The sequence below is a fragment of the Sinocyclocheilus rhinocerous genome, unplaced genomic scaffold (assembly GCF_001515625.1).
Source record: "Sinocyclocheilus rhinocerous isolate Xijiao unplaced genomic scaffold, SAMN03320098_v1.1 scaffold2406, whole genome shotgun sequence".
Classification (NCBI taxonomy): Eukaryota; Metazoa; Chordata; class Actinopteri; order Cypriniformes; family Cyprinidae; genus Sinocyclocheilus; species Sinocyclocheilus rhinocerous.
In genome coordinates, this window is record NW_015656159.1 from 158,747 (window position 1) to 172,169 (window position 13,423).

At 34.8% G+C, this 13,423-nt stretch overlaps 1 protein-coding gene across 1 annotated transcript in view; it reads right to left on the reverse strand.

Moving 5' to 3' along the window:
• LOC107719674 (A disintegrin and metalloproteinase with thrombospondin motifs 17-like) overlaps positions 1-13,423 on the reverse strand; it is a 112,592-nt gene that overhangs the window by 20,289 nt on the left and 78,880 nt on the right. Inside the window, exons 17-19 of the mRNA XM_016527156.1 lie at positions 10,737-10,817; positions 6,333-6,490; positions 706-865 (exon numbers count right to left, since the gene is read on the reverse strand). Of these exons, the coding sequence (XP_016382642.1) occupies positions 706-865; positions 6,333-6,490; positions 10,737-10,817 (399 nt within the window). The remainder of the gene's footprint in view (positions 1-705; positions 866-6,332; positions 6,491-10,736; positions 10,818-13,423) is intronic.

Here is a 13,423-nt window from a genome sequence, read left to right on the forward strand (position 1 = left end):
CAAATAAATGCAGCCTTGATGAGCATAAGAGACTTCTTTAAAAAACATTACAAATCTTACTGATCCCAAACTTTTGAACGGCAGTGTATATATATATATATATATATATAAGTATTTTAATCATTCACGTGCTTCATTGGGCGGAGCTAAAGAGCTCATTTGCCGCTTTTGCTCTCTGATTGGTGGAATTTTCTGTACAGCTTCATGGGTAATGTAGATTTCACTAAGAAATCCTCTATTAAAAAAATATTATTTTAAAAATCAGTTTAAATTAGCATAAACTGATAGCTTCAAGGAAAGCATATGCCAGGGGTGGCCAACGTTGGTCCTGGAGAGCCACAGTCCTGTAGATTTTCGCTCAAACACACCTGCACAAGCTAATCAAGGTCTAAGAGTTACTAGAAACTACAGGCAGGTGAGATTTTATCAGGGTTGGAGCAGAGCGCTGCAGGACTGTGGCTCTCCAGGACCGACGTTGGTCACCCGCATTTATCATCGATTAACAACCTCAGAGCTCACAACAGGTCTGTCTTTAAAGGTTTATCAAGTTATTGTTAAAAATCACTTTCCCTGGCGAAAAATAAATGGAGTTTTTACTTCCGGAACTCAACTGCTGCACTCTATAAAGATAGATGCCTTTACTTTTAAGAATGTACTCATGAGAATAATGGCAGACGGGGATTGTGGGTAACTAACGGCACTAACCTCCTCCGCAGTGCACGCTGCAGTCCTCCCAGCTGCTGTGAGTCCACAGGTACATGTGTTCTGGTTCCTTCACCGGATCACTGATGTTCTCCTGCGACTGGTTCAGGGCAACCGTGTATTCATAATGGATCCCGTACGTCTGATCGTAGAACAGCAGAACCTGAGAGAAAAATGGGACAAAGTGAGAAAAAGAGCATTCAGGAACTCTAGCCTTTCTTTATTAGCTTCTGTGTTCTGTATTTTGTCCAAGATAATACTTTTATTCAGCATGGATGCATTAAGAATGTTGTTCTTTTGAACTTTCTATTCATCAAAGGATCCTGAACAAAATATTTCACAGTTTCCACAAAAATACAAATCAGCACAACTGTTTTCAACATTGATAATAATCAGAAATGTTTCTCGAGCAGCAAATCAGCATATTAGAATGATTTCTGAAGGATCATGTGACACTGAAGACTGGAGTAATGATGCTGAAAATTCAGCTTTGCATCACAGAAATAAATTACATTTTAAAATCTATTCAAATAGAAAACAGTTATTTTAATTTGTAATAGTATTTCACAATTTTACTGTATTTTTGATTAAATAAATGCATCCTTGGGGAGCAGGAGAGACTGCTTTCAAAAATATTAAAAAGTCTTACTATCACTAAAATTTTGAACTATAACATATTGATACATTATTATACAAGATAGTTGGAGGTCTTGAAAGTTAGCCCCAAAAAAGTTGCTACAGAGGCAAGTTATTACATTTCCAAACTACTGTGATCTGATGAATAATTCACAAAAAGACCAGGATTTTGTATTAAAAAGTTTATTTCAGATTTTCCCTGTCCTCAAAGCCAAATTCATCCAGATATGGACATATTATGAGTCTGGCGATGAAGAAGTTCACTGGCCTTAGCAAAGCTCAGAGCTGAACCCCACTGAACTCCTTCAGGAACACAGAGTGTTGTTAATTACAAGCGTATAGGAGGTGTCTGCGTACATTTGGCTATACAGTGCATCTCCAGAGGCCTGTGAACAGGCGTAAGGTCTGATTTCAAGAGGCTACCAAAATGCCATGAGGAAAAAAGGATCACTTCCATTCATTCCCATAATCATTTCCAGGGACGGAACGAGACTCCAGCCTCCAGCACACCCTTTATCACAAGATCCATCTCATGAGAGCCGTTCCTCACAGACGGTGGAGGTTAACAGCCCCCCAGTCCCCTCAAAAAGAGCCGTCTCACTGTCAGCCAGTGGCTAATAACATGAATGAAACTATACACAAACCAAACAGAACACAACCAAACAGGCAGAAGAACATTCAAAATACTCGACAAGCTCACCAACAGCAGATGAACAAAATATACAGTGAGTGAATCTCATGAAAACATGTCCAAATCACTCTAAAATCACAAGTAAAATAATGAAAATAAAGACTATTTTTAGGGCCATTAACATTTTTGCATTTAGACATTATTTAATTGTAATTAAACAATTTTCAAACAAGTTCTCATGGTTTTTCAGTTTTTTAAAGGTGATTCTCATAAGAATGTCTTCAAATAAAACTGCATTAGTGTAATACATTCATTTTTGTCATATAAATCAGCATACAACAAATGCATTCTCCCATGATGTACAGATCATTATTTAACTAAGATCATTTAAATATGAAATAATTTCAATAATAAAATAGTATTTTGCATTTTAGCAACTTAATAATGGCTATAAAAATGGTCAAACATGGGCTTTATTTTCCTTACACAAAACTGCCACTTCTGGCCAAAATATGAGTCCATAATGCATAATAATTTTTCCTCCAGTGAAAAAGTCCAACCGCTAGTTGAACTCTCACATCAAAATCCACACATATTTGTTTAGAACTGTTTTGGCTTGTAATCGGTACTTGATCTGTGCATATTTCTCTCCTGATTCAGATGAGATGACTTTTCACTGGAGAAAGAATATTATGGATAAAAGACTCACATTTTAGCCAGAAGCAATGGGTTAACGTTATTACAATCACGCAAATTTTCACTTCACAAGATGTTCACTGCTGGACTGGAGTGGTGTGGATTACTTGTGGATTATTGTGATGTTTTTATCAGCTGTTTGGACTCTCATTCTGATGGCACCCATTCACTGCAGAGCATCCATAGGTGAGCAAGTGATGCAATGCTACATTTCTCCAAATCTGAAATGTTACAAGTGAATATTCACACTGAGGGCAAGATTGGCATGTGCCCAAATGCCCATATGGTTTATCTGGCCCTGTGCACATTATATATTTTTCTCACCTAATTTGGAGTATTTTGCATCTATTTAGTTATTCAAGGTCAGAAAAAACTCAATATCTGGTCTAAGGATGACCAGAGACATTAGAAATTTAGCTGAAATATTCTAAATGAGTCTGAAAACACTCTGACCAACTGAAGTGGAGCATCTGTCCGCCAAAGGACGTCTGAGAGGAAAGCTTCATCTAAAGCCTGCTTCACTGCTTAATTACTCTAATTAGAGATCTCTCTCAAGACACCTTCTGGCTCTCCAGACCAAACAAACCTTTTTGCTTTAAACTCTTAAACGCTTTTAAATTTAAGACTGTGGGGAGTGGAGATTACACGTCTATTCTCTTCATCATAAAGAGCTTCAAGGAGGTATTAACTGAAACAATGCACCTGGATTATAGGATTAGAGGACTGGCTTGTATTCGATAGTGAGCAGTAAAGTGAGTTTCTGTGCTATTTTTTAATTAGTTAATCCTATCATGCACTAGATGGACGTCTTTGGTTATTGCTTAAATGTTTTCATTTTTTTTTTTTTTTTTACTACACACATTTCTCCGTTCCAGTGTTTTTAACTAAAACTAAAACATTTTCATTCATTAAAATAAAGCTGAAATAAAATAAAATATAAAAATTAGACAAAAAAACTAAAATTAAACTAAAATTAAAAATGAAAAGTACTAAAATTACTAAAAGTGAAATAAATACAAATAAATTAAAGTGAAACTAAAATTTTTTTTACTTAAAAAATTTACTTTAAAACATTTTTTACTCAGAAATTGCTAGTACATTTCAGAAATAATTACAAAGGAATGGAAAGGAACACATTGGTTTAAATGTGAAGTATTTTCTTGTAAAATGCACTACAATCTACACTCCTAATTGAGATTGTAGATAGAGTGTCAATGGTCCATTTGAGAGATAGGTGGCGGTAATGCACTTATAAGTCTGCGATCTGCCGTAAAGCAAGAAGAAGAAGACGCGAACGCACTCAGGACAGTTCGGACATAACGATATAAATACTGTTCAGTTTCTTGCACAGACCGATCGTTTTGTGTCTTTACACATCAGTGTATCATCACGAGCCGCAGGGTTTCATTTGGTTTTGTTTGTTTATTTTTTTACTACTCTCAAAGCTGTGATTCCCATTCACTTCCATTATAAGACTGACAGACTGCAACGGTTTGAGTTCAAAATCTTCGTTTGTGTTCTACTGAAGAAACAAAGTCACCTACATCTTGGATGCCCTGGGGGTAAGCAGATAAACATCAAATTTTCATTTTTGGGTGAACTATCCCTTTAACTTGACGTGGCTCAATGCATTAGACAGTGATTTTAAAAGACCAAACTCTGCACACACCATTACCCAACCTTAAAAAAAAAAAAATTAAACACCCACTCCCTTAATTTTAATACATTTTTCAGAAATCAAGACTTAATATCTTGTCATTTAACTTTGCTTCTCAAGTAAAGTATCAAGTGCATTTATTGTTTTGAGAGCTTGGATCTTGGTTTGGAGAAATCGGTAGAAACTAGGCGTACTTCAACTTTTGTTGACGTGTTTTGAGATGTGTTTTCTGTATTCCTTTCTGCAGCGCTGCATCAAGCTGCTTTTGCATTGTGAACGGACCCTAACGCCACATGACATCATGATGAAATCATTGCAGTCAGTGTCCGTGTCGACACACGGGTGGAAAAGCAGCTCTAGACCTGCATGAAGGTGAAGACTTCAGGTTCAGAAGTGGCTCCGTCCCAAAAACATCTGCGTTATTGCTTTCAAAACATTTTGCGTGATCTGTTTTCCATTCAGTTTATGTATTTGCTTTGGATTCAGCAGACTGCCATGTTTTCCGAAAATAAAATAGCATGTTTTGTTAATCCTGAAGTCGTTCATGATGAAGACAAAATATGCCATAATTATACTTTAAATCAACCAGAAACCAGGAGAGCATGACAGTTACAGTCAGCATGAAATCAAAATCACCCCCATTTACTTTCTTAAAATGACAATTTACCCAAAAATGAAACTTCTGTCATTATTTACTCACTATCATGTTGATCCAAACCCATATGCTGTTATTTTTTCCAAAGAAGTTTCATGCAGCTCTTTACACACATAGGGCCTATTATGGGTAATGAAAGGTTCATATTTTGGTTTTGGGAGTCCCCAACAACAGGCTGACATGCATGCAAGGTCAAAAAACACTTTCATTGTCTTATAATATGCATATAAAAATATTTTTACCTTATTTGCTCAATGACTCCATTTTTTCAAACCCCTCCTTTGCGTGACGCTAATCTGCGCTGATTGGCCCGATTGTTCTAATTTTCATTTCATCATGAGCCTGTAATGCCTGATAAAGCAGCGTTTGTGAGCGCAGTGCTGCTTTGTGTACAGTGTTACCGGGGAAACCGCTATTTTACCGCTCCAAAACCGGCACATAGTGGCAAAGAATGAATTTGCATTTCCATTCAGACCAACGCGAAAAGACCAACAAGTGGGCGGGCGATATGCTAATGTTTCATGTTGACGTCAACATGAAACGGCTTGGGATTCGTTTTAAAAACGACTGGTTTCAATGATTCAGAGTCGACTCTTTCTTTTGAGAGACAATAACTTTATACACGGTGCACTTTCAGATTTAAAACTTTGCAGGATGTTTTCATTCACTTAGAGCTGTGTTACACGCTGCATGAAAGGTAATTTTCAAAAATCCATAATAGGGGCACTTTAAGAAACAGTTATGAAGGTGTACTCTAAGTACACTTAAGTGGCTTTTATTTCATTATATTATCTGCAAGTACAGTTTAAAAAAAAATAAACATTTAAAATTTGAAGTACAATACAAGCACAATGAAATGTGCATTCAATACAATTATAAGATATTCTGAAGAATGTTGGCAACCAAACAGTTCACGGTAAAATGGGGAAAAAAATACTATGGAAGTCAATGGCTACCGTCCACTGTTTGGTTACCAACATTTTTCAAAATGTCTCCTTTTGTGTTCAGCAGAAGAAAGAAACTCATACAGATTTGGAACAACTTGAGTAAATGATGACAATTTTCATTTTTTGGGAGAAATATCCCTTTAACTATCCCACTTATTTTTCACAAATGAACGTATGGTGAGTAAATAATAATGACAGAATATTCATTCAATGTTCATGATTCAATCAATTCTCTGAAAAAAACCATGTCCAGGCCTACAGTATTTCCCACTGATCATATAATTATGGAAATAAAATGTGCAGCGGATGGCTTTTTACTCTGACTTTAAAAGCACACTTCAGAAACGTGTGAAAGACAGTAAAGATCTAAGTAAGAGAAAGGTGCATATTAGGACCTAATGTATTTACCATGAGGTGGAGCGGAGTCTTAGTGGGTCCCTTGGCAGACATCTTTTCCCACAGTCCTCTCCTCACGTAGCGGACCGTGGTACCAGCAAGCTCAAACTCCCCTGGCAGCTCGATTTTCCAGTCATTGTTTATGGATCGCTTGCTGGAGTCCTTCAGAGCTGCAACAGTCAAAGAGGAACACATTTATCTAATGCACACTACACAAGCATCATTACAGCAAAACTTTGAGATTCAATTATCAAATATAACAAAATCATTTGACCTGATTGAATAGCTAACTTCAAAAAGGAGATTTTCTTAAAATACATGCCAATCATACCGCGTGCAGTACCATATTCATGCATGCTTTATGATGCTTATATTTCAAAGTCAATAAAAATAATCAGTGATGTACAAAGCAGGGTTACTTTAGTATCACTGAGAGACTACTATAGTTTTATTCATATCTTGAATTAGTTCTTATTTTTATATCTTCTGATTCCATTTTAATTTTTAGTAATGTTGTGTTTTTGTCATTTTTATTATTAGTTTTTTTTTTATGTCTATATATAGTCTTAATCAGTTAATTTAATTATTTTTATTTCAGTTTTAGCTATTTTAGTATATCAAGACACACAAAACGAAAAAGAGAAATGTTTCCTTGCCATCTAGCTGAAATAAAAATTCATGCTCATTTAAAAAAAAAAAAAATCTCAGAAGGCATCTGAAATCTTCATATCTGTATCTGTTAGGGCTGTGTATTGGCAAGAATCTGACGATACAATACAGGGGTTGCGATACGATATGTTGCGATACTGTAAGCAAGGCGATATATTGGGATATTTCTTATTTTAGGAATAGGATATATTTTTTAGGAAAGCTGTCATTAAGAACACACCACCATATGCAAACCTTAGCAATAAATATATAAATAAATAAATAATTATTTAACCAGAACACAGTGGGATCTGCATTTGCAATAATCAGTCCCTGTAACATTCAACGTTATTGAACCACTTTTTGTGCAGTACGAGTCAAGGGGGAAAAATGAAAGGATCCTTTAGTTAAATGTATAATATGTATTTTTATAAAAAGACCATATATATTTTTAGACCCTGCTTTAAAGATTCACAGTTTAAGTTTACAATTGTAACATAAAATGTCATAACATTTTGATCTGAACAAAATAATTACATCTGCTTAATATCAATAAAAAATAAAGTGCTTGCAGGATTCTTAAAGAAAACAAAACAATTTAAAAACAATAAAATAAATACAGATGTTAAACATTCTCAGAACCTTTCCACTTGGATTTCACAGGTTTTTCAGTTTGTATTTATGTTCCGCGTGGAATCGCCGAGACTGAGACCGAGACGCGAGCACCGCCCCAACTGCACAAAACGCCCCCATCACGAGAGAAAGCTGCAGCCACGCCCCGCGCAAAGGCTCTTCAAAGGGTACGGGGACACGGGACGCGGCAAGCAGTGGAACCGAGGCGGCGCCCACGCACGGTCCCGCGGTGGACGTTAAAAGCCCAAATGACGCCACACTTCAGCTTTGTACACCGAAACGGTAACTGGATCCTCCATCATCCTCCATTACTAGCAGCGAACTATATTAACGCTAACATTAGTGGCGTGCCCTAATGCTAGTATTTCCTGTCACTGTTTAAGTTCAGAGATGAAGACTGCCATCTAGCGGTCTGGATATAAACTCAAAACGAAACAACTGCCATGAATCTTGTATGATTTTTTATTTTTTTTTTAAATATCGATATTCCGGTTTTGAGAATCGATACAGTATCGCCAAACAAAATATCACGATACATGTATCGATATTTTCTTACACCCCTAATATCTATATCTATATTTTATTTAGTTTGTTATATTTTATGCTTTAGTTTAGGAAATTATAATAACCCTGGTGCAGAGTCACATACATTACACTTTAATTTTATTTTAATGTGGGATGCACAATAAAATATTCAGCTGAACTTTAGCTTCTTAAAAAAAATGGTGTAGGATTTACTTTGCAACAATTTTACATTTAGAAATTGCTAGTAAATTTCACAAATAATCATGTAATGCATTTAATTAAACATGAAATTTTCAAGTAGAAAGACTGAAATTGTATTCTTGCAAAACGAAAATAATGTTTTAATTAATTAATTTATTTAATTATTATAAAATGATTTTCAGCATCAGTAAAAATGTATACTTCATGACTGTAATGGTGGGAACTGTAATGTATTTTATAGCATTTTCTTTCTCAATGCATCTCTGCCTTCACATGGTCCAAAATCCCGAGCAATCTTTTCATTTTAAAATGCAACTCAAACACATTCTTACCATTATGCATTTGAACTTCTTGTGTTGAATGAGCTACTGCATATCATTCTTCCATCATTAGCTCACAGTCAACCTATTTTTACACACATATACGAAGACTCCTATTTTTCGAAGCAGCAGAGGTTAAAGACGTGTGATTGCCCACAGTCTGCTGCAATGAAAACATGAACTGGTTTGTTTTGGACAGTGTTGGGAGTAACGCATTACAAAAGTAATAATATTACAGTAGTATATTACTTTTTGCTGTAACGCAGTAATATAACGCATTACTAATACAATTTGGGTAATATTATTACTCGTTACAATCTCAGTAACGCAAGTTACAACAACATATTTTAACTCAAAATTAAGTGGTGAATTTACCAACACCGCAAAACAGCACCAGAGAAAAAAATCCCGCGGGTAAAATAGTTTGTCTATTTCCTGTTGCTGGAATTAGATGGTTGAGATGACTGCAGAGACGGATTCTACATTTGTGAGATGGACACACTCCGTAATATATAATGTATTACATTTTGGAAGTAACTTGCCCAACTCTGGTTTTGGAGAGCATCTGCGCTGAGCTCGATGGGAGGGGTTCACTTTCATGTCACTTCAAGCTTTTTGGCTGGAATTAAAAAATATTCTTCTGCTCTCTTACAAAAGATGGTAAACCAGACCCAAGCTAAACATATATTTACCTCGCCCTGCGCATGAATCACAGATTGCATCCTGCCATTCAACGTTAAATGAAAGGCATTATAGAATAACATTTATGCGTTGCTTGAAAAGTGTCCAAAATGAGGCATTAGAAAGCCTCTATACTTCACAATCTTATAAAGCTCAGTCTATAATATCTGAGAATGTGGGCATTTTTAATAACTTCAACCCAGGCAGTCGTGTGATACTGACCTTTGGGAGAAAGGATGTTTATTTAGGAATATGAAAAGTGAAGCATTATTATGATCTGTCAGCATTATGTCTGTGAAGTTGGACGGCGAGACACATTAATTCTGAAAGTTGAAGGCGCCTTTTCAAAAACCTCTGACTCATTAAAATAAATTAAATTACAATGAATATGCTCATCAATTGTGGGCCAGCCGGACAAATAAAGTCTTAACAAGATTTATAATATTCTCTCAAGTGGGTTTCACTAAATACAAGAGAGAATCTCACGAAAGTCAAGACCATACCATAACATTATTTGGCCATATTTCACCCCAAAATAAAAAAGAATGAAATAAGAAATTACATTTTGTTTAAGAAAATGAATCCATGTAATTTTGCATTGTTAAATCAATTTCATGACATTTAAACACATTCCCTCCCTAATATTTATTACCATAATGCAAAAACAGAAAAATTATTATTATCATCATCCTCATCAATAAACTATTTAAAAAGTATTTTGAATTTATGCATTTTAATTTATGCTATAAAAAGTATTTTTTCTGAAAACAATTTACTATAATGGAAATTGCAAAAAAAAAAATGGATACATTACATTGAAAGTAAAATGAAACTGTTTAAAGAAAATGAAACTTGTTAGACAAATAAGATTATTTTACATTAGTATTTTACATTAATTTACATAAATGTCCTCCACAATTCTCATTATTAAAATTAAAAATTACATATTATTATTTATTAGTATTTACAATTGTAGGGATAAATGTACTTAAATGTCCTGAAATAATTTCATAATTAAAAATATATATATATTTATAAAATTGAACAAATATGACTTCATTTGTTTATTAAAAACATCATAATATATAATATATTTCTTGTCTTCTGATCTTACATGCTTCTGTGACATTCACTCACAAAAGCTAATATTTAGTGGGCAAAAAAGTATTACGAAATTAGTATTGATCTGCATAAAGCAAATCTTTGTTATACATCCTTAGCGTGAGTCTCATCCTAATGTGACAAGCAGCTTGTCAGCAGAGAAGCGTCATTTGTCATAGCGCAGCATTAGAGACGACACCTGGCGTGATTCCTATCTACAGCCATTACGGAGCTGCTCCAGTCTCACTCAGATCCATTGTGTGGCCATTTGGAAGACTGTTGTTATGGCAACAGGTTGAGTAATTACCCAGAAAGCTATGGGACGGTTTGTCTTCCACAACTTTGATTCGCCGAGCTCCCACCGGAATGACAGCTGCCTCGATGTAACCTTTGGGAAGGAGAGAAATAAGAGGAGAAACGAGAGAAAGAAGGGTGGAAAATGAAAAGAGACGAGCAGGATTTCATACTGGTGCACATGTGGGCAAACACAGGTGCAGGTGTGCATTTCTATAAATATGCTGTGTATGTGGATAAAGCACATGTACAAACAGTGTATATTCCTGGCCAGTCAGAGTAGATCATTAACAATATATATATAACATATATATATATATAAGTGTGTCAAATTCTTTGGTGGTCGACTCTGATCAGAAGCAAGGCATTTTCCTCTGACCTACACACACAACTCCCATTTCAAACACCATTGTGACACAAAGTGTCTGGGCAGTAATGATAAAACCAATCTGCTGTACTGTTTATACACACACAACAGCCACATTCAGAAACGGATGCTCAGATACATCACTGCACTGAGTGCAAGGAACGCTGATGGCTCCGTGTATGCCAGTAATTGCAATCGGTTCAGCTCATTTAAAAAGGAGACCTCAGACTCTAGCGGCTTTGTGAAACATGTTTTCTCATACGAAGGACGTGATTAGTGTGACCTCAACTGAGATGATCTGACCTGCGCGTCGGATGACAGGCTGGTGTCCTTTACTGCCCCACACTTTGCACCAAAGACGCTTTATACTCACCGTGTTTGTCCTGGCGTGATCGCAAACATGAGGTTATCACTCCACACACCACCACAAACCCCCGTTAAACACCCAAAACCTCACGACGGCCACCCGATCGCATAAAACACACCGAGCCCAGATCACAAACACACACTCGTTCACATGCCACCACATCTGGAGGACCTGCAATAACCGCTGGACTTCGGGATTCGGTTTCTGTTTGGTTTTGTTATGGAGAGTAATTCATCTCAAACAATGAAAGTTGAGGGTATAGATGTAGGAAAGCTTTTCTGCCAAGCCGTTATTGGCCTCTCCTGGAAGATGGACTGAAATTTGTCAGGAAACTTTATTGTATCAGTGATGTCTACCTTTTGAAAAGGAATATCTCACCCAGAGATGAAAATGATGTGTAATTTTCGGTCTTTTGTGAAATACAAAATGATGGTGATGCTTTACTGAATGTCTGAGCTTCTGTTCTTACAAAGAAAGTGGATGGTGATTAATACTACAATGCAAAATTGCAATACTACATGAACAGAAAACTCATATGAGCTACTTTTATGGCATTTCTGTCATTTTAGGAGCTTTAAAGTATAAATCATGTTCCACTTTTGTTGGCAACAGAAGACAACAGATCTATTTTTCAGTTTTACAGGAGAAAATGAAATCATACAGGTCTGAAACAACAACAGGGTGAGAAGCGATTACAGTATTTTCATTTCTGGGTGAAATATTCCTTCAGTGCCCCAGTAAAGACATAACTTTGATTCGCCGAGCTCCCACCGGAATGACAGCTGCCTCGATGTAACCTTTGGGAAGGAGAGAAATAAGAGGAGAAACGAGAGAAAGAAGGGTGGAAAATGAAAAGAGACGAGCAGGATTTCATACTGGTGCACATGTGGGCAAACACAGGTGCAGGTGTGCATTTCTATAAATATGCTGTGTATGTGGATAAAGCACATGTACAAACAGTGTATATTCCTGGCCAGTCAGAGTAGATCATTCACAATGAATACGGTAAGTTTGAATCTATAATATATAATATTTTTAATGTTATATTGTTTATTATATACCTTTTCTATACACCTGATATCATATTATATAGATATAATATAATAAAATTATATATTTATTATCAATGTTGGAAACAGAACATATCCTTGCTGAATAAAAGTATTAATTTCTTAAAAAAATAAAATAAATTCATTAATTAATTAAAAGAAAAAAACACTGACCCAAACTTTTGAATGGTTGTGAATATTATTACAAAAACGTAGAATAAATGCTGGTCTTTTTAATGTTAGAAAACACACAAAAAAGTCTTATTACATATTTAAAATAAATTATATAATTAAAAAAATATATATAAATGTTTTATATAAATTAGTTTATAACTAAATATAAAATAGGGCCAATCAAAAACAAACACAGCAACCTGAGACTTCATTCTGAAGTGACACCATATAGACTATATAAAATCTATATAGTTATTTTAAATCAGTGTTATTTTATAATCATTGAGATACTATTATAATTTTTTTATTAAGGTTATTTTTATGTTTATATTTTCCATTTTCATTTTAAATTTAATCAAAGTTTTAGTAACTTTGTTGTGTGCTTTTGACATTATTGTTTTTTTTAAATGTCCATAAAGTTTTTATAAATTTGTATTTCAGTTTTAGTTTTAGTTATTTTAGTACATTAAGTTAGTATATAAAACTAGCTGACATAAAATAAGTTCAAGTTTTATATTAGCATTTCTATTTTATTTTATTTCAGTTAATGTTTATTTAATTTCAAGTCACATTTTTTTAATTGTTTTAGTTAACTGTTAACTGTATATATATATATATATATATATATATATATACAGTGTGTACGGAAAATATACACACCCCCTTAAATTTTTCACTCTTTGTTATATTGCAGCCATTTGCTAAAATCATTTAAGTTAATTTTTTTTCCTCATTAATGTACA